The sequence below is a fragment of the Taudactylus pleione genome, unplaced genomic scaffold, assembly GCF_031769625.1.
Source record: "Taudactylus pleione unplaced genomic scaffold, aTauple2 ptg000201l, whole genome shotgun sequence".
In the NCBI taxonomy this organism is placed as follows: domain Eukaryota; kingdom Metazoa; phylum Chordata; class Amphibia; order Anura; family Myobatrachidae; genus Taudactylus; species Taudactylus pleione.
Genome location: NW_028284603.1, coordinates 3,972,638 through 3,997,026, shown reverse-complemented (window position 1 = coordinate 3,997,026; position 24,389 = coordinate 3,972,638). Strand labels below are relative to the sequence as shown.

Below are 24,389 nucleotides of genomic sequence, written 5' to 3'. Positions count from 1 at the left end.
GGATGGGCTCTAATTGGCTTTACTTCCAAATCTGGACCCGCTGGGCGGCCATCCAACCAACGCATGTGCAGTGCAAAGAATATAGCTGCAATGGGCATCAGGTCCAGTGACAGCCCACTCTGGATGGATTGAAAGATCCTTCTCCAGCCAAACTGCTCCACAGATGTAAGTTCCACAGATGTAAGCATGGTAACGTCATCTTTCAGCAGACAATAACACCCTACATTTCAGAAAGTGATAAGATGATGGGTTATAATGCCCAGAACTCCCCCCATCCTGACCCCAAAAACACATGTTGCAGTTGGTTGTCTACTGTTCACAATGTAATGTCTTTTTGAGACGCCATATTTTCCTATATATTTTATGTCTTCCATTCAAACTAGTAAAACACAAATAAGATTATCAATTTCAAATGCAGAATTGATTAGGAAATTTACATGTAGAATATTTAATTTGGCTGTTTTGGAGTTAGTGTATTAATGGTGAAGCAAGAACTACAACATTTTCTTGGCGGTGATTAGAAAATAATTACATTTACTTTTCGTTTCTTGCAATTTCAATATCAATAACAAAAAAGTTTTTTTATGGCCATTTTGAGCAGGTTTGCTTTTGTCATGTGAGGAGTTATAAACTAACTAATGCTGGTTTCTGAAAATTCAAAGGCTTCTGAAAAAAGGTAAAAAGAGGTAAAATGTGTGTGGGTACTGTACATGTAAATGCCTGATATTGATGTTGGAAAGCGACCAGCACAAAAACCGCCAAAATAGGCTCAGCAAAGGGGCAAAAAAAGTCTTAGTAACAAAACGGATTAAGATAGCTTTTTATAAAGCATATCTTTGTTTGTCCTATAGGCCCATTTCTAAGTTATAATGGATGCATTTTTATGCCAGATGTATCTATATAGTAAAAATAACGTTTCACATATCTTAAGATGCAAATAAAAATACAGCCGTACAAACATAATTGTATGGCCCCTTTTTTTTGCGTGTGCACAGTGTCCATTACCCTTTAATATATACCTTTGATCAGTGTCTGACAGGGGCGTGAGGGGCCCATTGGGGGAATCAGTGGTAGGGGCCCATGCTTAATGGGTGTGGTCATCCACCAGAGGGGGTGTGGCTAGCCGACCCAGATGCTTGACTAACCATTAGGCAAATCTTGGTGTAGTTTCTATAGAAGGGAACCAAGCCCCCATGTTGATCAGTGGTCCTGCTCTACCAAGTGATGGACTGTCTCATAGAGTAACAATTTATAATTTGAGGTCTGAAACCTGACACCTAGAGGAGGGGTGTGGGCCCACAAGCAGTGGGGCCCACTGGGGATTTCCCCTGTACCCCTGTGGGCCAGTCCAACCCTGCCATTGAGGAACAGCAGGTAGAGCAACAAAGTAGAATAAGTTCAGTTATACAAGTCTTAAAAGTGCAAAAAATGCTATAGCATTTTAATGTAGAAATTATTCTATTTTTCTTTTTGCTCAATAAATAACTGTAAAGTAACAGAATAGAAGGTTTAATAAATTATACTGTACCAGCTACTTTTGAGTTATACGCAACTCCCACTCCACAAATATTATTATCTGCAGCAGCAGAAACTTCTCCCGCACAGCGAGTGCCGTGGCTACAACACAAAATACAAATAGCAGAAGGGAACGGCGTGTTATTTATAACAAAGAAAAAGTACATGAATGCATTACTTAAAGCAGAAATACCTTAAACTTATCATTAGCTAACATTTATGTTTCACAATGTAACTACTTAGCTTCTGTCCACTAGTTCAAAGATTCTCGTTAAGTGTACTACAATTAAAATGTGTATGTTTGTGGTATGATCAGGGCCGGTGATAATTTGGGCTGGCCTGGGTGCTGAGGTACGTGACTGCAGGAGGGGGCATAGTTACACCTCCTCCTTGTACACATTACTATGCTGCACTGGTGAATATAATAGCGACATTGGTAATCTGTAACTGCTCCCTACCCTCTAAGCTCCCCTAGGTATAATGTGAAAAGATTCCCTATGGAGTGGTGTTTTGAAGAAAAGTGCTTGTAGTAAAAAGTAACCTGAACAGCATCCCATTAGATGGGTTACCATTGCTCCCATTTGTCCCTTTACCCACTGGTGACAAAGTTCATGTAAATGCGCAGAAGGATGGAACCTACTGGTACCAATGACCCAAGACACAGTTTCACTTGGGAGCATTTGTGGCAAATTTCCATCTTTTGGTGTCTGCCTATTCTATATACTTTCACTTACTGCAGTTAGAGTCCTACATGGACAAGACAGGCCTGACTGTAAGTACAAGAGCTGATTACCAGAGCTTGTCAAACGTGATATTATTGTGGTGTGACCGGCTGTTTTCTATAGCCAATGTGTAACTATCCTTAGCGTTATAGAGCCCTATTTATCACATTCCGCATCCAGAAGTGATGTAATATCGCCAGGATTCGCAATGCAATATTTGAATACATCACAATCGAAATACTGCATGCAGGGACAGAGCTTGCGAGAAAGCTCTTGTCCATGCCAATCCTCTTTGCACACTTTTCAGGGTATTTTTTGCAAAAGCTGTGTAACCAGGCATGTGCCTCTGGCTCTCACCCCTCTCATAATCATACCCCCCCCCCGCGCACCCCCCTCCCGCAGCCCCCCCCCAATATCACCCCATGACCTCATACTCTGCTTTCCCTGCCAGCAGTCAGGGAAGGCTGAGCTACAGTAGGGGAAATGGTGTGAACCCTGGTTAACGCCATCTCCAGGTGTCATTACTTTCAAAGGGTACCCCTCCCCTCGTATATTATTTTACAATTTAACTTTGGTAAATTTAAAGCAGATCGCATTTCCCTTGGAATAATTTAAAGTAGTTTTTAACAAAAACTGCTCCAAAAGTCTTTTAATACATTTAAGTGAAACTAAAATAATGTGAAAGGGTGATAAAAGACCCCTTATCACATTTATTTGTAAAAAATATATATATAAATAGGAGCCTTTGGGCTCTATTTACTACAATCTGCATTTGTAATGCAGATTGTAGTGTGATATTACTGACTGAATTCACATTGCGAATTCAGGCAATATCACAGGGACATACTACAAATCCCTTGCAGGGACAGAGCTTGCGATAAAGCTCTGTCCCTGCGAATCCCCTCTGGAGCCTTATCACGGTATTTTTGCAAAAATACCGTGACAAGTGCCCCATGCATGCACCAACCGGCCGCTGCTGCTACCCCCCGTCACTAAGCCCCGCCCCCCACGATTGCGGACTACCTCGCGACCCCATCCCTCCTTCATTACTTACCTGCAGTTATCAGGCCTCCGATGATGTCCTCTGTCGCTCCTGTCAGGTGACATCCCATACTGCACTGGGACCCTGTCAGGTGATGACCGGGCCCCAGTGCACCATGGGAGACCAGCTGACTGGAGGGAGGACATCACCGGAGTCCCAAAATCCGGTCCCTGGACGCTCAGGTAAGTTTTTTTTTTATTTTTTACTTTAGTTTATAGTGATTCGGCGTGTGGTCTGTTTAGAGCACACAGCTGATCACTGGGGCCAGCTCCGGGCTCTGCTCTGCCCGTTATAGCGGAGCAGGAGTCGGGTAACCGGGGGAGACCCTGGATAATGGCACCTCCAGGTGGCGTTATTATCACAGAACTTTCCCCGGTAATTTTTCACATTTTATTTTTAGTAACTTTGGTCAGATCACATTTCCCATTACAATTATGGGAAATGCGATCTGCTTACTAAAAATAAGTGATAATTAGGGGTTAGAGTAGAATTTTACGAATTCTACTCCAATTGCCCTTTAGTAACTATGGGGCCTATTCATTAAACATAAAAAATCTCTGGAGATAATTAGCTTTAGAACTCTCATGGAGTTCTAGCTAATAATAGGTGGAATTCATCATTCCACCTCTCCATAAGTATCTATTCCGAAAAGCTGTCATTTTTGCGATGACAGCTTTTCGGGAAATAGATACTTTTCCCTGCCTACACTACCTTATCGCATCTAGAAACAGTGCTGCGCATGCGCTGTTACATCTGTAAAACCAGCGCATGCGCAGCACTGCCAACAGATGCGTTAAGTTTCGTACCCCCCCCGATCCCTCCCCACCCCCCTCCGCTCACCTTCCCCCCCCCCCCCCCGACTTACCTGTCCACGCAGCAGCCTCCGGCTCCGTCCTGCTGGTCTGTCATGTGGTTTCCCAGCAGACCACATGACAGATTAGAAAAAAAAAAAAACTTTTTTATTTTTGTCTAAACTTTCTTGTGCTCTGCTGGGGAGCACACATGTCCGACCAGCCTCCGGAGCCTGAGGACGGAGCAGAGCGCCGGAGGGACTCGTCGGGGGACCTGCACACGCGAATACAGGTAAGTTTCGCCTGCTATTCGCCACCTCACAGTGGCGAATAGTAACTGCATCAAATTCCGGAAATTCATAATTTTCGGAATTTGATGAATACCACAATTTCCACATCCCTATACTAATGTATGGGGAGTGTGGAAATTAACACAGGGGAACTTAGCAAGGAGATATCTGTGATATCTCCTGTGCTAAGTGGCTACATGAATACCAAAATAACGTTATTTAAGGAAAATGTCCTTAAAAATGTTATTTTAGTGTTGATTAATAGGCCCCTATAGGTGATACTAAAATAATGTGAAAACACCCTTTTTCACATTATTTTAGTAAAAATTTTAATAAATAGAGCCCCATGTGAGATGAACTCAAACAATAATAAGCACAATAGATTTTGTTTACTATAGATATTTTAGAGGATTTTAGGCTTTTTTTTTTTTTAAAGGGCAGCAGATCTCTTCTAAGAAAGGAAACACTTCTTAGGTTTATTTCTTATAATAACATCAAATGATATAGCACCTTTTTTGTTGTCTTTGTTATTGTTGAACTGGAACAAGTTTAAGAGCCACTATAAATAACATAGTAAGAGCCTACTTATAACAGAATGTAATTTAAAACAAGTGTGGTATGATGTGTCAACATTCAAAATGTTGACACCATAATGTTAAAATTCAGGATGTCAACATGTTCAGAATGTCAACAGGTGACCTATCCACATCCACAATGTCAATCCTGACATAATATCAATGTTTTGGAAATGTCAAAATTGTGACTGTCGACAGGCACAATGGCGACAATAATTTAGCCTAAAAATAACCCTAACCCTGATTACAACCTATCCCTTACCCTAATTACAGCGTAACCATAACCCTAACTACAGCCTAACACAGTGGTTCCCAAATTGTGTGCCACGAGCTGGTGGTTCCAGGATCAAAATGTTAATGATCCACGTGATAGTCAAAACCAGACCTGTGGCTGCCAATCATAAAATATGTGCGCAAACAGAAGCTCAACCTTGTCCTCCACCACATAACTGAACCTATGGGTGACAGGTGAGCACAACTGACTTAATTTAATAATTTTTGCAGAATTTCTCAATAAGAAACTTCTGGCCATGGGGCCATGGGGTGCTGAGAAAAAAATGATGAAAAATATGAGATATGGTAAGAACTTACCCTTGTTATCTCTATTTCTACGAAGTCCATAGGGTTCCACAGGATACCTTGGGGGTATAGGTGTGACGTCAGTCGCAGGGCACCAAAGAGTTAAGCTTTCAGCCTCCCAGGATGCACTAGGTCCCCCTCCTATACCCCGCCCCCGAGCCAAGGCACCTCAGTTAGTTACCAAGCCATAGGCCGGAGGAGGAGAAGGAAGAGAGAGAACAAAGATCTGGACACATACAAGAATCACATTCTCACCAGAGGGAGACGGAAAACCGGTGACCAGAGCAAAGCCCATCTGCAGCACAGGTGCGACAGGGCGGGAGTCCTGTGGAACCCTATGGACTTCGTAGAAATAGAGATAACAAGGGTAAGTTCTTACCATATCTCATATTTTCTACTTCAGGGTCCATAGGGTATCCACAGGATACCTTGGGGATGTCCCAAAGCAGTATCCTTTAAGGGTGGGGACGCTCCTGTGCAGAAAGGAGAATCCGCCGCCCGAAGGAAGCATCCTGAGAGGCGAAGGTGTCAAACCTGTAATACCTCACGAAGGTATGGACAAAAGACCATGTAGCAGCCTTGCAGATCTGAACTGCCGAGGCACCACGTCGAGCTGCCCACGAAGGACCCACAGACCTAGTGGAATGAGCCTTCAGAGAAGGAGGGACCGGTAGGCCTTCATGAAGATAAGCTTCAGAAATAGCCATACGGATCCAGGCTGCCAAAGTTTGCTTTGAAGCAGGCCAACCCTTTTTACGGAAGCCAAAGAGGACAAACAAAGCGTCCGACTTCCTAAACGAAGAAGTGCGGTCAACATAAGTCCTTAAGGCCCGCACAACATCCAAAGAGGCCTCACCCACGGAAAGACCCGGTGAGTTAAAGGCCGGAACAACTATTTCCTCGTTAATATGAAACTGGGAAACAACTTTGGGAAGAAACTCGGGCCGAGTGCGGAGCACTGCCCTGTTCCCATAAAAAACCAAGAAAGGGGGTCTACAAGAAAGAGCCCCTAACTCAGAAACACGTCTGGCCGAAGCAATGGCCAGAAGGAAAACAGTCTTAGCTGTTAGCCATTTAAGATCCACTGAGCCCAGTGGTTCAAACGGCGGTCCTTGGAGAGCCCTCAGGACCACAGCCAAATCCCAAGGCGCCACAGGTGGAACAAAGGGCGGCTGAATGCGGAGAACACCCTGCATAAAGGTGCGCACATCCGGGATTGTAGCAATCCTACGGTGAAACCAGACAGATAGGGCCGAAACCTGTACCTTCAAAGAAACAAGGCGAAGCCCATGATCTAGTCCCGCTTGCAGGAAGGCGAGAATCCGAGACAGACGAAACTCCCGCGGTGCATAACCTCTCAGTCGACACCACTGGAAGAACGTATGCCACACGCGATGGTATATCCTCGCGGAAGACGGTTTCCGAGCTCGTAACATGGTCCGCACCACAGAGCTGGAAAACCCCCGGGACCTCAGCATGGCCGTCTCAACAGCCACGCCGTCAAAGACAGCCGAGTCAGGTCCGGGTGAAGGCAAGGACCCTGAGACAGAAGGTCCGGTCGTAGCGGCAACCGCAGAGGAATGTCCACGGACAGACCCTGAAGGTCTGAGAACCAGTGCCGTCTGGGCCAGGCGGGAGCTATCAACAGGAGCGTCCCTCCTTCCTGTTTGAATTTCCGGATTACCCGTGGAAGAAGGGAGACCGGAGGGAACAGGTATGCGAACCGGAACGTCCACCGGACGGACAGAGCATCCACCAGAGACGCCCCTTCGTCTCTTGTGCGAGACCCGTACACCGGCAACTTGTTGTTGTGCCGGGACGCCATGAGGTCGATTTCTGGAAGACCCCACCTGTCCACCAGTAGTTGAAAAACGTCCGGGTGCAGGGACCATTCCCCCGGATGAACGTCCTGGCGACTTAGAAAGTCCGCCTCCCAATTGAGCACTCCCGGGATGAAGACCGCTGATATGGCCGGAAGATTGCGCTCCGCCCAAACCAGGATCCGAGAGACCTCTACGAGAGCCGCCCGACTGCGAGTTCCTCCTTGCCTGTTTATGTAGGCCACGGTGGTAGCGTTGTCCGACTGGACCTGCACCGGGCGACCCTGGAGAAACCGCTGTGCCTGCTGGAGAGCATTGAAGACCGCACGGAGTTCCAAGATATTTATTGGAAGCTCCGCTTCTGTCGGAGTCCACCTGCCCTGGAACAAGTGTGGACCCGAAACTGCTCCCCAGCCCCGAAGACTGGCGTCCGTTGTCAACAGGACCCAATTTGGAACCCAGAACGGACGTCCCTTGTTGAGGTGGGTCGTCTGTAACCACCACGTAAGGGACAGGCGAACCTCCTGGGTGAGCACAATCGTCTGGGACTTCAGAGACTGAGTCAGCCCGTTCCACTTGGACAGGATCAGGTGCTGCAGAGGTCTGGAGTGAAATTGGGCGTATTCCACCATGTCGAACACCGACACCATGGAGCCCAGTAACCTCATCGCCGAGTGTAAGGACACCCGGCGGCTGTGCAGACAACTGCGCACCCTTGACTGTAAAGCAGAGATCTTGTCCTCCGTCACGAAGATCCTTTGCTGTCCCGAGTCCAATAAGGCTCCAAGATGCAGAATCCTCCGAGACGGGATTAGAGTGGACTTCTGCCAGTTGATTAGCCAGCCGTGCCGTTGCAGCAGTGCAATGGTCAGGTCCAAGTGGCGTAACAGGAGCTCTGGAGATCCTGCCACCAATAACAGGTCGTCCAAATACGGCAACATGCGGACTCCCTGCAGCCGCAGAGAAGCCGCCATGACCGCCATCACCTTGGTGAAAACACGTGGTGCTGTTGCCAGGCCAAAAGGTAACGCCCGAAACTGGAAGTGGTCGCTGCTGATTGCAAACCTGAGGAACTGTTGATGGCGCCAAAGAATAGGGACATGCAGGTAAGCGTCCTGTATGTCCAATGACACCAAGTAGTCCCCAGGTTCCAGCGCCAGAATGATGGACCGTAGGGTCTCCATCCGAAACTTCGGGACCCGCAAAGACTTGTTGAGTGCTTTGAGGTTGAGAATCGGACGATATGACCCATTGGGTTTCTGTACCAAAAATAGATTTGAATAGAAACCCTGGCCCCTCTGGGAGAATGGAACCGCCACTATAACTCCAGCCTGGAGCATAGTGTGCAATACCTTCCGCAGCTCCGTAGCCTTGTTCCGGTCTGATGGGAGACCCGTGGTGAAGAAGCGAGCCGGGGGTCTGTGCCGGAAGGAGAGGGCGTATCCGTGGGAAACCACCTCCAGAACCCAAGTGTCTGTCGTAGTGGTCGACCAACACTGGGCGAACTGTAGCAGGCGGCCTCCCACCCTGGGATCCCCCAAAGGGAGGCCCGGACCGTCAGGCCGCAGGCTTGTCATCTGGCTTGGGGGCCGGACGTCTGGTACTCCATGCCTGCTTCCGGGGCTTGACCGATTTCTTAGGGCCAGCCTGTCGAGGAAACGACTGTGGTTTGGGCCTGCCCTGGGCCCTAGATGACCGAAAGGACGATGGTCCCGAACCAGAAGGAGCAGCGGCCGACGGGAGACAGGCAGATTTGGCTGCCGCCAGCGTGGCCACAATCTTATCCAGATCCGGACCGAAGAGAACTTCTCCGGTAAACGGCAACGCTTCCAGACCTTTCTTGGAATCTGCGTCCGCCTTCCAGGATCGCAGCCACAAGGTGCGACGAGCAGCTACCGCTGCTGAAGAAATTCTAGACACCAGAGTACTAATGTCTAGAGCCGCCTCGTTGATGTAGGTGGCCGAATCACGGAGATTGCCAATCAACTCCGCCTGATCGGCCGGACAGTCGGATTCAAAAGAAGCCTCTAATGAATCCGCCCAGCGCTCCATCGCTCTGGCAACCCAGCAAATGGCCATAGCCGGCCGTGCTGCCCCCCCTGCAAGGGAATAAGCGGACTTCAGGCAGATTTCTACCTTGCGGTCCGTAGCATCCTTAAGGGAGGACATGGATGGCATCGGCAATGTGGCACTACGGACAAGACGGGTCACGTGAGAATCCACCTGTGGAGGGGATTCCCACTTCGCAAAATAATTATCCGCGAACGGATAAGCCACCGCCAGGCGTCTCTGCGGCTGGTATCTTTTGCCAGGTTGTTTCCACGCCTCCTCTAAATGGTCCACCAACTGACCCGAAAGAGGAAAGACTGTGGCATCGCCCTTCACATCTTTGAAAAAGGCATACTTAGATTTAGCCCTTGGAAGAACTTCGTCCTCAATCACCAAGGCTGTGCGGACCGCCCGAATAAGTCCAGGAATATATACTTTGGACTTAGCATCAGCGTCCTTAGTATGGAGAGGTTCCTGATCGTAAGGATCTAGAATCTCCCCATCATCAGACGTCCCTTTGTCATCCTCATAAGGAGCGGACAGAGACGCCACCGGCCTTTTATGAGACCGCATCACAGACTCCCCTTGCAACACATCCGACAAGTGCTGTACAGAACTCGTCAGGGAGTTAACCCATGCTGGCTCCTGAGAACCCGGGAGCGGGGAAATAGGGAGACTGTGGGGTACCACCAATTGTCGTGGGAACCCCTGCATGGGTGACGACACCACAGACTGCTGGGACAAACCCATCGGAGTAAACGCGGGCTGCGGAGCTAACTGGCCCACTAAAGCTGTTAACGCCTGAGCGAAACAAGCCCAGGGCGGCTCCTGTACCGGTGCTGTAACCGTAATAGGCCGCGCCATGGACAAACACTGCCGGCAAAGGCCCTCCGCGCTACCCTCCCCCTCCGCTAACGGTACTTTGCACGTGGTACACTGTAGCCGGAGGGGAAAATCACTTTCAGACATGATGGCACCACGTATGTGACCTCTCTCACCAATTAAGTATTAAATAGGCGAGAGACCACCCTGCAGCACCGCACCGCAAGGGCTTTAGCAGAAAGAACAGGGACAGTAATAAAGCTGACAGTTTAGAGAAGAAAAGATTACAGGCAGCAGCGCTAGCACAGTCACATACAATGCAGAAAAATAACAATTCCTGCACTAACAGCGCTGATCACTCAACTACACAGACACAGGGCCTGGTAGGACACAGCGCTGCATACACAGACCTGACCACAGCGGAGGAGAGGTATGCGGGGGGACCCAGACCACGATGCTTCCTTCCAGCGCTTCCAGCAGCGTTCACCATGCATTCTGGAGAAGATGGCCGCCGAGGAGCAGAGAGGAGGCTGGCCTGGGGGAGGAGCGCTGCCACAGGACCAGTCGGCAGCATGCAGATAGGGCTGTGTGCAGCGGGGGAGGCGCCGGCTGTGAGACAGGGAAGGCGCGCTCCCCTGGCATGCATTTAACCCCTGGGACGCCGCAGCGCTACCGCTCTGCTGCGGTCCGCTGTCCCAGGGGGTAGTGGAAGCGCAGGTTGGTCGCCTGGCTCCACGCTGCAGCCAGTCCCCAGGGAGCCCCCTGCCTGGGGACTTAGGACCATGTGATCAGCGGGGACCCACCGCGGGACCCCGCTGCTTACCTCTGTCCCCCTTGAATCCGGCCATGGTCCGGAGCATCTGGGGTCACCGCTAGCTGTGACCCCAGACGCCCACCAGCATCCCCGGATCAGTACCGGCGTTCTGGTACCGGCGGGGTGTAGGGAAGACAGCATGGACGTCAGGACTGACTGTCCATGCTGTTCATCCAGTTGTGCAGCCACAGCTGCATGAAGAATAAGCTTCAGGGGCTCTTCTAGCCCCCACTCCAACAGGTGCACCCGACTCCGGCCGGGCACCAAACTAAACTGGGGTGCCTTGGCTCGGGGGCGGGGTATAGGAGGGGGACCTAGTGCATCCTGGGAGGCTGAAAGCTTAACTCTTTGGTGCCCTGCGACTGACGTCACACCTATACCCCCAAGGTATCCTGTGGATACCCTATGGACCCTGAAGTAGAAATCTAGGGTGCTGTTATTCATGAAAGTTTGGGAACCACTGGCCTAACCTAAACGTAATTGTAGCCTAACCCTTATTGTAGCCTAACCCCAGTGGCGTAACTAGGGGGGGTTGAGCAGGGCAGAGGGGGCGCCAGCAGGGCATCATACCTGCACGCACACCCGCCCTTCCCCCTCCCGCCATCATTGTATCCCGACTAATAACGAGCAGGTCAGTGTGCTTAGCCTGCTGCTAATTGGGCTGCCTCTAGGGGGAGCTGCAGTGGAAGCGCGCAGCCCCTCACAGGCAGTCTTGTTGATGAGAGAGTGAGAACTCTTCTTGTTCCCTGACCTGCCTGAAACGAGCTGCCGTCTGACTCCGGGTACTAGGAGAGGAGTGATTCTTCCTTCCCCAGCTCTCTCTGCTGACTGCAGGTGGGTAATGGGGGGGGAGGGGGCTGCATTTGTGTGAAATAGATATCTGTGTCTGTTTAGGCTGTCCATGTGTGCATGTATATATGTGTCAGTGTACTGTATATGTCAGTGTGTGTATGTATATAACTGTATATGTCAGTGTGTGCATGTATATATGTGTCAGTGTACTGTATATGTCTGTGTGTATGCATATATGTGTCAGTGTACTGTATATGTCAGTGTGTGTATGTATATATGTGTCAGTGTACTGTATATGTCAGCGTGTGTATGTATATATGTGTCAGTGTACTGTATATGTCAGTGCGTGTATGTATATATGTGTCAGTGTACTGTATATATCAGTGTGTGCATGTATATATGTGTCAGTGTACTGTATATGTCAGTGTGTGCATGTATATATGTGTCAGTGTACTGTATATGTCTGTGTGCATGTATATATGTGTCAGTATACTGTATATGTGTCAGTGTGTGCATGTATGTGTCAGTGTACTGTATATGTCAGTGTGTGCATGTATGTGTCAGTGTACTGTATATGTCAGTGTGTGCATGTATTTATGTGTCAGTGTACTGTATATGTCAGTGTGTGCATGTATGTGTCAGTGTACTGTATATATCAGTGTGTGAATGTATATATGTGTCAGTGTACTGTATATGTCAGTGTGTGCATGTATATATGTGTCAGTGTACTATATATGTGTCAGTGTACTGTATATGTCAGTGTGTGTATGTATATATGTGTCAGTGTACTGTATATGTCAGTGTGTGTATGTATATATGTGTCAGTGTACTGATATGTCAGTGTGTGTATGTATATATGTGTCAGTGTACTGTATATGTCAGTGCGTGTATGTATATATGTGTCAGTGTACTGTATATATCAGTGTGTGCATGTATATATGTGTCAGTGTACTGTATATGTCAGTGTGTGCATGTATATATGTGTCAGTGTACTGTATATGTCTGTGTGCATGTATATATGTGTCAGTGTACTGTATATGTGTCAGTGTGTGCATGTATATATTTGTCAGTGTACTGTATATGTCAGTGTGTGCATGTATGTGTCAGTGTACTGTATATGTCAGTGTGTGCATGTATTTATGTGTCAGTGTACTGTATATGTCAGTGTGTGCATGTATGTGTCAGTGTACTGTATATATCAGTTTGTGAATGTATATATGTGTCAGTGTACTGTATATGTCAGTGTGTGCATGTATATATGTGTCAGTATACTGTATATGTGTCAGTGTGTGCATGTATGTGTCAGTGTACTGTATATGTCAGTGTGTGCATGTATGTGTCAGTGTACTGTATATATCAGTTTGTGAATGTATATATGTGTCAGTGTACTGTATATGTCAGTGTGTGCATGTATATATGTGTCAGTGTACTATATATGTGTCAGTGTACTGTATATGTCAGTGTGTGTATGTATATATGTGTCAGTGTACTGTATATGTCAGTGTGTGTATGTGTATATGCCAGAGTGTGTATGTGTATGTCAGTGTGTGTATGTGTCAGTGTGTGTATGTGTGTATATATATATAAATATATAAGTGCATAAATATTGGGACATTGACAGAATTTTCATATTTTGGCCTCTTCACCACCACAATGGCTTTGAAATGAAACAAACAAGATGTGCTTTAACTGCAGACTTTCAGATTTAATTTGAGGGTAATTACATCCAAATCAGGTGAACGGTGTAGGAATTACACCGGTTTTTATATGTGTGTTTTTATACTGTATATATATATATATATATATATATATATATATATGTCAGTGTGTGTATCTGTGTCTGTGCTGAGAGACAATGCAGGGGAAGATGATGGTGTGACAGAGACGATGCAGGGGAGAGCTGATCGCGTAACTGAGAGACGATGCAGGGGGGAGCTGATCGCCTGACTGAGAGACAATGCAGGGAGGTGGTGATGGTGTGCTGAGAGACGACTAGGTGGGGAGTTGTTGGTGTGCTGAGAATTGGCGCAGGGGGCGTTGATGGTGTGCTGAGAGACGACGCAGGAGGAGGGGATGGTGTAGCTAAGAAGAGATGACACAGGGAGGGAGATGATGGTGTGGCTAAGAGAGGATGCAGTGAGATGATGGTGTGGCTGAGAGGCACAGGGGAAGGAAGTTACACAGGGGAAACGAGTCTGGTTGAACCGCTGTTTTATGATTACTTTTTTAACACACAAACAGGCATCTTCCGGACGATGTGACCTACATGAATAGTGAATACCGGCTGAAGACACCATCGTTCCAGGGAAGATACATTTCTTCAGAGGTTCCACCTAGTGAGAAACTACCGCAAAGGTAAGGTGCATGTGGAATGTGAAAAAAGGTGTGTATGGAGCGCTAGTGAAGATCAGGTGACCACGGTGTGTAAATTGTATTTATTAAGACTCTTATAAAAAATGACAACCTGTAGGAGCAGCCTGTCATAATCAGGATATACTATCTAGGTGATCAGCGCACTCAAATCTATCTAGCATATGGAATGTGACAAAAAATGAGTGGCATGTCATGTTGGCATGCCCCATTTTCAGTAGCCACGCCCCTTCTGGTAGGTGACCACGGCCATATTTTTGACGCGCAAGATATATTTGGCTGTTTGATGGGGGGGCGCCAATCTGAAACTTTCACTGGGCTCCGAAGACCCTAGTTACGCCACTGCCTAACCCTAATTGCATATGTCGATATTTTAAAATGTAGTGGGCGTCTGGTGTCTGTCAACATTTTCAACATCTTGACTGTCGACATTCAGAACCTGTCAACATTATGATGTCACCATTTTAACTGCCTGGCTGGAACCTTTTAAAAAACGAATACAGAGTGTATGACATTCCATAAAACCTAACAAAAAAAGGGGATATTTTTTAAAACGGCAAAATAAATTAACTTTTTTTATTTTTATTTTTTACTGATACCAAAGCACAATGGCCCTCATTCAGAGGTGGTCGGAGGATGCAAGCGGTCGCTCAGAAACTGGGCGGCCACTTGCATCCTGACCGGCCGCCTCTGTTTCAGTCGTTAGGCTGTGGGTTTACACCCACAGCTCTAACGACCGCTAGGGTGATGGTCGCGATGGTCTTTGACCATCGCGACCATCGGGGCTTACGACGAGACCCTAGGGTAGGGTCTCACTTGTCGTAAGCCCCGGAGAGCTTCTGGCTCTGTCAGAGCCGGAAGCTCTCCACTGACATCACTAGTGATGTCAGTGGGGCCTCCCCCAAATGGCAGGTGTTCCAATGGGAACGCCTCCGTTTGGGCTGCCACCCCCCCAGCCCGCCTTCCAAACGGGGCGAGCTGTCAATCAACATCGACAGCTCGTCCCCTTTGGAAAGAGACCCGCTACGACCGGCGCTGTTGGTCGTAGCGGGTCTCACGCATGCGCACGAAGGAGCCGGCTCCCTCGTGCGCATGCACACTAGACAAACATCGAGGCGGCCATTCGGTCGTAGACCGTACGGCCGCCACTGAATAAAGCCCTATATCCCAATGCTCCGTGTGCATGTTCCTAAGCTCACGCTCACTTTTGGCAATTTGTATTAATCAAAAATCTGTTTATAAAAAAGTTGCAAGTAATTATATTTCCCCCTCTGTATGTGTTCTTATTTACCGGAAACTGACACAGAGGTCTTCTTACTAACATTGTTTAAGGGTGCACATCTGTACTAAAACCATAGCAAACCAATTAAACATATGCTTATACTGAATGACATGGACTAGACAGATGAAAGGTAATTGAAGATTGGTTGTCACTGTCTAGTTCTTGTAAATAACCCTCAATGTTCCCTAAAAACATCTATTTGCTGTATTTACAGATCATTCCTAAGTTTAGGGATCTCAGGGGTTTTCTTCATTTATGTCGTTTTCAGTAAAGTAAATAGTTTCTGCTTTTATGTTCCATCTATGGATATAGAAGTGTATGCAGGAAACAGCAAAGGCGATTTATAAACTGCAGAATATGAAAACTGCAGCAAAATTGCTATTTTGTGGATTTGCAGCTCCAGATGGTGATGTCTGAGAGGCTGCAAGACTTTGCACTGGCCTATGGGAGGATTTGGTTGGTTGGATGGTCGGTGGTCCTTGCTGAGTGCGAATTAGTGCATAGCTGGGGGTATCATCATTTGCATCCACCTACAAAAACAAGATTTCATTTTGTGGGACAGGAGCATTTAAATGAAGTAAAGCAGTGGTGCTCAGCTGGTGGGTACCCAGGTGGGAAATGTATGAGACCCACTGAAATAAAGGGATAAAAAGGGGAACATCTACCGGAGCTGTCCCTGCTTTATGCGAGGGTCCATAGATTTTTTTTCCACAAATAAACTTGATATTTTTTTGTGTGCCATTTTTGATGTTTTAGATACTGTGAGTCATCCTTATACTATCAATCAGATACATTATGCACCTTGCCGACATCTAGGAACACTTTGTCCAGTGCAATAAATATCTTTAAATATCTTTAAATACACAAAAGTGTTAGATGTAGTACAGACACCCCTACCCCCATAACCCCCTGTCCACGTCCCCACAAACACACTCTTATTTCTGATACCAAAGGGCCTGACTCTGAGTTGGACACAGCAGCAATGTTGGAGAGCAGATCAAATCTAGAAGCATGACGGCATAAATACAAGGAGCATTCCTGGATACTGACTGGGAGGTAACAGGGTGGCTAAAAGGAAACACGGAGATGTTGCATCTGATGCTAATAGCAGCTGTCCCTAAAGACAGTGGCGTCCCTCCCCGCGGTGACACCCGTTGTGGGAAGAGCTGTAGTGCGTGCGGCATAAAAGGGGGTGCGGCCTTGCATCCCGAACCCCTGTTGTAATCACTCCAGGGGGTTCCAGAGGTGCGGACTGCCCCCGGTGACCAATCTGTGTGCAGTGCCGGCTCCCTCATTGTGTCAGGAGCCGAGTGCTGCATGTAATGCTACAGTGCAGCACCCGGCTCCTGTCACTGAGGAGGAGTCGGCACTTTGGTGTCACCCCTTGGCAAGTGACACCCGGGAGCAGCCCGCACCCCCCTTGTGATGCCACTGCCTACAGACACACCAGGCAGTATTTCAGCATCTATGGATGCTGCCAGTGGGCATCTCAGCCCTTGCACATTCGGACGAACTGGTGTACACCAGGGCAGGGCTTTGTACAGTACCTGCATTAGCATAAAGTTGCAGATGCAAGATCAGCAAAAGACGCCGACACGGCCGCTGCAACGTCTGACTTAGAATCAGCACCAACGTGCCTAAAACCAAGATGTGGGGTCCAAAAGTAGGAGGAATTTTATATAATATTTTTACTGGTTTGCAATTAAATGAACAAAATCCATGGAACAACGTTGTTCTAGAAAAAGATAGGTAATTATATTTTAATCTAAATATTATGTGATATTATTTTGATTTTTTTTCATTACTTTGTTGCATGGTCATACAACATTGATAACATTAGGCACAATACATAACACAGTCTATTAGCTGCAGCAAGTATCACTACAGCAGCAAAAAATGTTGACCTTTACTTTATTACTTATATATACATCCGTAATTGAAGTAATTATCTGCTTAATAAGTCACCTTTACATAGAAACTGTAATATCACATGGCTCATTGATTTTGTTAATTTGTGATAATGAATATAATCTTTAACACACAGCTGCAATAAACAGGACATTTTACACGCAATTTAACAGCATAGATCTCACTGCAATTTATTTGCAAGCCTTTAAAATAACCAATTCGATATTTACAGCATCCACATTTGTCAGGCATCTGCTGATCATTTGATCACCTGATTTATGTACAGTAGTGTCTGCCTCTAACATTTTAAAAGAGTAACTGACAGATAGCGGCACGGATGGTGCAGTACACGGGTTATTCAACATGCGATCCTCCATTGCTGTGGAACTAAACATGCCCTGCCACAGTTTTACTGGCAGGGCATGCTGGAATGTGTTGTTCCACAGCTGGAGGGCCCCATTTTGAATTCCCCTGTTGTAGCGGTCAGCATTACTGCCTCACAGCACTGAGGTTATGAGTTTAATTCCCGGTCGTGGCCCATCAGTGTGGAGTTTGTATGTTTTCTCTGTAATTGCGTGGGTTTCCTCTGAGATGCTCCAGCTTCCTCTCACACCCCAAAAATATAATATAATGATAACTTAACAGTGCCGTATAAATTAGTGTTGCTATATAAATAAATAATAATAAAATTAGGTCTATTTTACAAATACTGTAGAACCCTCAGCTTAGTTTGAATTATTTTCTTAAACAGTCTTACTGTGTCTTACAAGTACCCTAGTGTGCAAAAGAAAAGAATAGTCAGTTCTCTTTTCAAAGCATCAAGACTCCTATATATAGAATTGCCCACTCGGCTGCATCATAAGCCGACTTAAGTGGGTTTGAATTGTACATTCCCATCTGTATATTGCATCTAATACATTAATGAAACCAGACAGGTTGTTTTGTTTGGAAAATATCTATTACACTAAGCGAATATAAAAGTCCAGAAAAATGACATATCCCTTAAACCTGTCTTGCTATTGATACTTTTATAGAAGTTGGTTGGTATAATACAATGTATCTTTTAGTATCAGCTTTGCTGTTTAGATATGTTCGTTCAACTGGATACAAATTCTGTTCATTATTTCGCCATGGAAACAGTCATACTGGAACAAAAGATCATTCTCTAAAGGTGTAGGGTAGAAATTTAGCAATAAAACAATAAAATGCAACAGTACAAATTCAAAGATATGGAGACAAAAGAGGTCACATACAACAGACAGATGTCTGGTGCAGGACAGAGCTACTTTTGTGTCTTTGCATTGTAATGGTGCAACTTTGGTGCTGTGTCCCTGCTTCTGTGCAGTGATACTGTATGGGAACAGGTACTGACTGGGCTGTCAACTGTTAATTACAGGGGTAGGGTAGTATTCCTGATACACTAGCAGCTCAGCGTAAATGTGTGAAAGTATCTGAACTATGACCACTGCATGGGTGGGGCTGCAATAGGGCAGTGCCAATATCGCTCCACACTACCTCCTAAGGTCTATCCAAACTCTGATATGTTCAGAGCAGATGTACTTTTTGAATCTGAAACATGCAGTGCGAGGACCCAGTCCAGATCTTTACTGCGCTTGCTCAGCAGACAACCATGCTCTTTTGCCTTTGATGAATTGTAATTCATTACCACATAAAATCATGCTTTGTTTCATGGTTTTAACCATTAAGTAAGCTACATTGAATTAAATTACTCCCCCTGTTAAGTTTGGACTCCAGAGACCCAATAAAATACTTCTAAGGGAATTTCTTTTGAATGAGCCATACGTAACAGGATGCTTTTATACAACTCTGCAAATATTATTCTGCTACTACGCACGCAAAGCAGTTGCTAATATCAGCGGTGATATGCAAATAACTGCATTTGCACTGCGATCACAGTCTACCATAAGGACGCCCACTTACCCTTACATGCATCCATATACTTTGGCAACATAGCGAAATACCACCCACAAACGGCACTTCCTGTCAGTCACTCTGCAAAGTATCTGCGTCGCCACTGAGGTCGCAGTCCCAATCGTAGTGACTGGTTCATGCACGTAGTCTGCGATGCATACGCACGCGCAGTATGCAACAATCGGTCATTTGCATACGCTTTAGCAGTTGTGATCCTTGCTGAATCAGACACTTAATCTATTGTTGGCCAATCCTTTACAATTTAGCCTAAAGGAAGCTGAATTTTTGTCTCTGTTCTTATATGGGGCAGCACAGATGTGTAATGGTTAGCGTTACTGCCTCACAACACTGAGGTCATGGGTTCAATTCCCACTATAGCCCTAACTGTGTGGAGTTTGTATATTCTCACTGTGCTTGTGTGGGTTTCCTCCGGGTACTCCGGTTTCCTCCCACAAATATACTGGTAGGTTAAATGACTCCCCAGAAAACTGACCCTAGTGTGTATGTGTGTGAGCATGTGGTAGGGAATATACCTACTCCTCTGGGCAGGGACTGATGTGAATGGTAAGATATTCTCTGTAAAAGTGCTGCGGAATATGTGTGCGCTATATAAAATAACTGGTAATAATAAATAATATGTTATTTTGTTAGTTCTTTGTTGTATTGTGCATGCAATGGAATTTCTGAATGCCCCATTCCATGCTCAACACTGATCTAGTATATTTATTAAAGAGGGTGCAAGAGGACGTGAGTCCAGGGACGGTGACGATGGAGAAAATAATAATCACCATACAAATGACAGTCAGCTCAGCACAGATGAAAGATGGGAAATACAAGACAGTAGTTAGCAATACTGTAGTAAGTAGACAATAGGCAATAAATCTCTTTAGTAGTTGAATATGCTTCCTTAAGTAGTGCAGCACCTCTTTGGCTATAACTAGGGAAAATGAAGTTTCTCCATTGCTTCAATACATTAGTTTCTCAACAAACCTTCACAAAACACACATATAAGGAAATAGAAAAAGCAGATTATTATGCTGTAGACTAGCAAAACCCCAGACTGATCAGTCACTATTTTCAAATTGAACACAAAGTTCTTTCATTTGAGTACTCTCTAGCTAAGTGGTTACTGTCATATAACAGGCATGTACTTGTACTCTACTATAGGCAAAAGTAATAGGATTAGCATCTAATCCTGGACTTTCTTGATTCCAGAGAACAATAGCTTTACTTTCCAGTGATAAAGCTCAGTTCCAAAGTGCACTTTAATCAGCTTATAGTTCTCTCATAAAATAGCTTCCTCTCTTTATACTGATAGATTGAGTCACTGGTTCAATAATATCTCACACTGTCAGCATATTCAGACTCAGATATCTAGCTCAGCCTCTATTAAATATCAGGGTTACTTAGTATTGCAATATACATTCAATATGCATTCACTATGCTTTCCATATGGTTTCAATATGCTTTCACCATGCTTTCACTAAGCTTTCAGAAGGGACATCTCCCTTTATCCGTTTAAACTCACTTAAGGCAGGATGTACTAACCTTGCGGTGTACATCCCGCCAGTCACCGCATCCTTACTGATCGCATATGCACTAACATATGTGATTAGTACCGAAAAGGGCAGCTCTTCCGATAAGAGCTGTCCTTTGCGATCACCGCTGCACCATGGACTTCCGGGTGTATGACCCGGGAGTCCATCTGCGCATGCACAGAGTGATGCAGTGCCATGGGGCACGCTGGGAGGGATCTGATCAGATCCCTCATACCAACGCGATGAGGTAGCAGCCCATAGGCTTCTATAGGGCAATGGCAGCAAAAGCTAGCGTTACCCTCCACGTCAGAGCCCTAGCTAACCAATAATACTTACAGATAATGTGGTAAAACAGGGTTTTTATTGCATTTTCCATTTAGTACATCCTGGCCATAGCCTCCATGGAACTCTGGTGCAGCTCGCAGCACTATCACACTGTCTCTAAATCTCAGGCCCACTCTGCTGGTGCTTCTACTGTGATCCCCAGCACACCATCAGTGGGTACTCAGTGGCCCTGGCCACTTGCACCACTTCTGCATCACCGCTTGCCCAGTCCTGGCTCATGGACCTGTGGCACCTCACCCCGCTCTCCTGCCCTGCACCTCGGCATCCCTCAGTCTCTACTGAACAGCAAATCCTTCCTTTTTTCATCTTGTCCCTTTTTGGTACTCTGTAATTCCACGTAGTAGCAGTCTAGTAGGTTACACTGTCCATTGGCTCCTATAAAGCCAAAGTTATCACACATAGGCAAAAGCAGAGGGGGTTTCAGTTGCCAGAAACCTCCCACTCTGGCCTGGCCAGTGGCTTGAATCATTACTAAAATAGCAGTAGTATATAATATAATTTTTACTAGAGCTTTGACCACAACAAGCAGTATAAGAGATAGACCAGAGCTTCCGCATGTGCCCAGTGACAGCAGATTTTCCTACCATGTCTGCTGTTGGTATGTCAGTGGCGGACTGGGCTGGGGGCAAGGTGCCATCTGCCCCCCAGGCTGGTACAATGTTAGTATTCCTTGGCCGCCTGGCTGTGGGAGTATTGTCATGGTAGCCAGGGTCCTCTCCTCTCCATGAAGGGAATTTAGATATAACCGTACTGTCATGTTAGGCAGACGATGCTTCAGCTCCTGCAGGGGCTGCCCAGCTACGCTGCTGGTGAGATCCAAGTTGCAGAGGCTAAAAAAAAATGGCTGCCCCCACACCAAGCTGCAAGGAAATGGTCGCTTTCGACCAACAGGGAGCCAGGTTTCCTTTCCCAGGAACCTAGAGGCTGGCAGGTGGAAAAAGGTGGCGGGGCTTATCGGGGAGTCTGTGTCAGGGAAGAGCCTGGGGACTGGGAGCAGAAAAAGAGCTTTATGGCACCCAGGGAGAAGAGAGACAGTGAGGGCAGAGGTGAGGAGTGCTCCAGAGTGCAGGAGAGCCTGCTTACTGTCTTCACTACACTTTCAAACACAGGTAAGTGGAGGGTGGGGGTTATATACAGTGTGTGTGTGTGTGTGTGTGATATCTATCTATCTATCTATCTATCTATCTATCTATCTATCTCATAACTATCTATCTCATGTCTATCTATCTTTCTGTCTATCTCATATCTATCTATCTATCTCATAACTATCTATCTCATATCTATCTATCTATCTTTCTGTCTATCTCATATCTATCTATCTTTCTGTCTATCTCATATCTATCTATCTATCTATCTATCTATCTATCTATCTCTCATATCTATCTATCTATCTATCATGTGTTGTATACATATTATATGTGTCAGTGTGGCATATACTGTACTTTGCAAGGAAGGGTGTTGTTTTGTTCTCTATAATGTCCATGGGCGGAATTCAATTCAGCGCGATGTTGAATAGGCCCGGGAGGGAGTTCCTGGAGCTATTCAATTCAGCGCGCTGTTAAGTCAGAAAATGCCGGTTCTTTAGACATACCAGTATTTCCCAAACTTGGTGTTCAGGGAACACTGCATGTTTTACAGTTCTCCTCAGTATCACAACTGAAAATAATTAACTCCATTGGTGGATCTTTTAATATGTGTCAGACAGTAATGAATACATACCTGTGCACCAACTACAAGATCTGGAAAACATGTACTGTTAGTGGTACCTAAGGAACGAGTTTGGGACACACTGCTATAGCTTTTCTATTGTGTTACTTATTAATACTGTATTACACACACAATCCAGTGTATAAGAAGACCAATGTGCACATATTTGGCCAGGGCCAGTGGTAGGTTCTTCTGCTGCACCCTCGGAGTCCTGGACTTACTCTAATGCTCCGCAGAACAGGAAACTCGAATTAGGGAATAATTCCCACATCCAGAACGAAAAAAACCTTCAGCCCAGGTGGGTTGGCCCTACTGAAGGAATTATGTTAGATGGATGGAGAGAATGGCATACACACATTGTAGTGATTGTTGTGTGCAAATTCTGTCCAAGGAAGTAAATCCACCTTGTCATCTTTGTTAGAGACCCAAATTCGGAAGAAGGCTTCCAGTCTTGTTTGACATGCTCTGCCTGTTATAGATGTGTCTACATGCATCTATCCTGAAATTGCGCCAAATAAACTTGTTTGGCATACCACGAAAAATGTCACAAAATTGTTACTGATCTTGCGTCTATGTTGCACTGCTAATTCAATGAAAGCACAAAGGGCCTGATTCAGAGATGGATGAATTTGCAGAGCCACACAGAAGTGGCTGTGCAAATCCATCAATCTCAGATGCAAATACAGAACGAGGTGTCAGACATCTCTGAATCAGGCCCAAAGTACATTTTATCACAATTCACGGATGGATAAAGGATGCTAGCCCATATTTTGAGATTGGCGAGACCTAGTACTGAGATGCAGAGTCTAACGTGTTGGCGGTATTCACCAGGGACACCCGCAAGAAGGTATGGACTTGTGTCAGACGCGGTTCCCTAATACAGGTGCTGGTGTACTCAGGAACGGAGCGGCGTATTATGAAAGTGTACAACATGGTCGACAAGCTGGGTCAGAACCAAACAGACAAGATGCTACCAAGGATCAGACCTAAACAGGTCACAGTGAATAGCCAAGTTCAAAACCAGAATATCAAGCACAATACCAGGAGTGAGATGGAATCAGGTCACAAACAATTGGGCTTGGATTGAGAATGGGCTTGTTCTTGCTGGATAACTCCTCCTCAGCAGTTCTGAATGCACAGGGCAGGGCATCTGCCTTAATATTTTTGTCGTCTGATCGATAAGTGATAACCAGATTGAATTGATCAAAGAACAACGACCACTTGGCCTGATGGTAGTTTAGGCAGTGAGTCGTCTTGAGATACAGAAGGTTTTTATGATCGGTAAGGACTGTAACTGGAAATTTGGCCCCCTCTAGCAGGTGGCGCCACTCCACCAAGGCCAACTTAATTGCTAATAACTCCTTGTCACAGACCACATAGTTTCTCTCTAGAACCGAGAACTTGTGGAAAAGAGTACCATTTCCCAGCAGAATCTTTTTGTGACAAAACTGCACCTACTCCGACAGTGGAAGCATCCACCTCTAGGACAAAGGGTA

At 46.0% G+C, this 24,389-nt stretch overlaps 1 protein-coding gene across 1 annotated transcript in view; it reads right to left on the bottom strand.

Moving 5' to 3' along the window:
- PCSK2 (proprotein convertase subtilisin/kexin type 2) overlaps positions 1–24,389 on the bottom strand; it is a 195,006-nt gene that overhangs the window by 13,560 nt on the left and 157,057 nt on the right. The window contains exon 7 of the mRNA XM_088477202.1: positions 1,529–1,617. Coding sequence (XP_088333328.1) covers positions 1,529–1,617 — 89 coding nt within the window. The remainder of the gene's footprint in view (positions 1–1,528; positions 1,618–24,389) is intronic.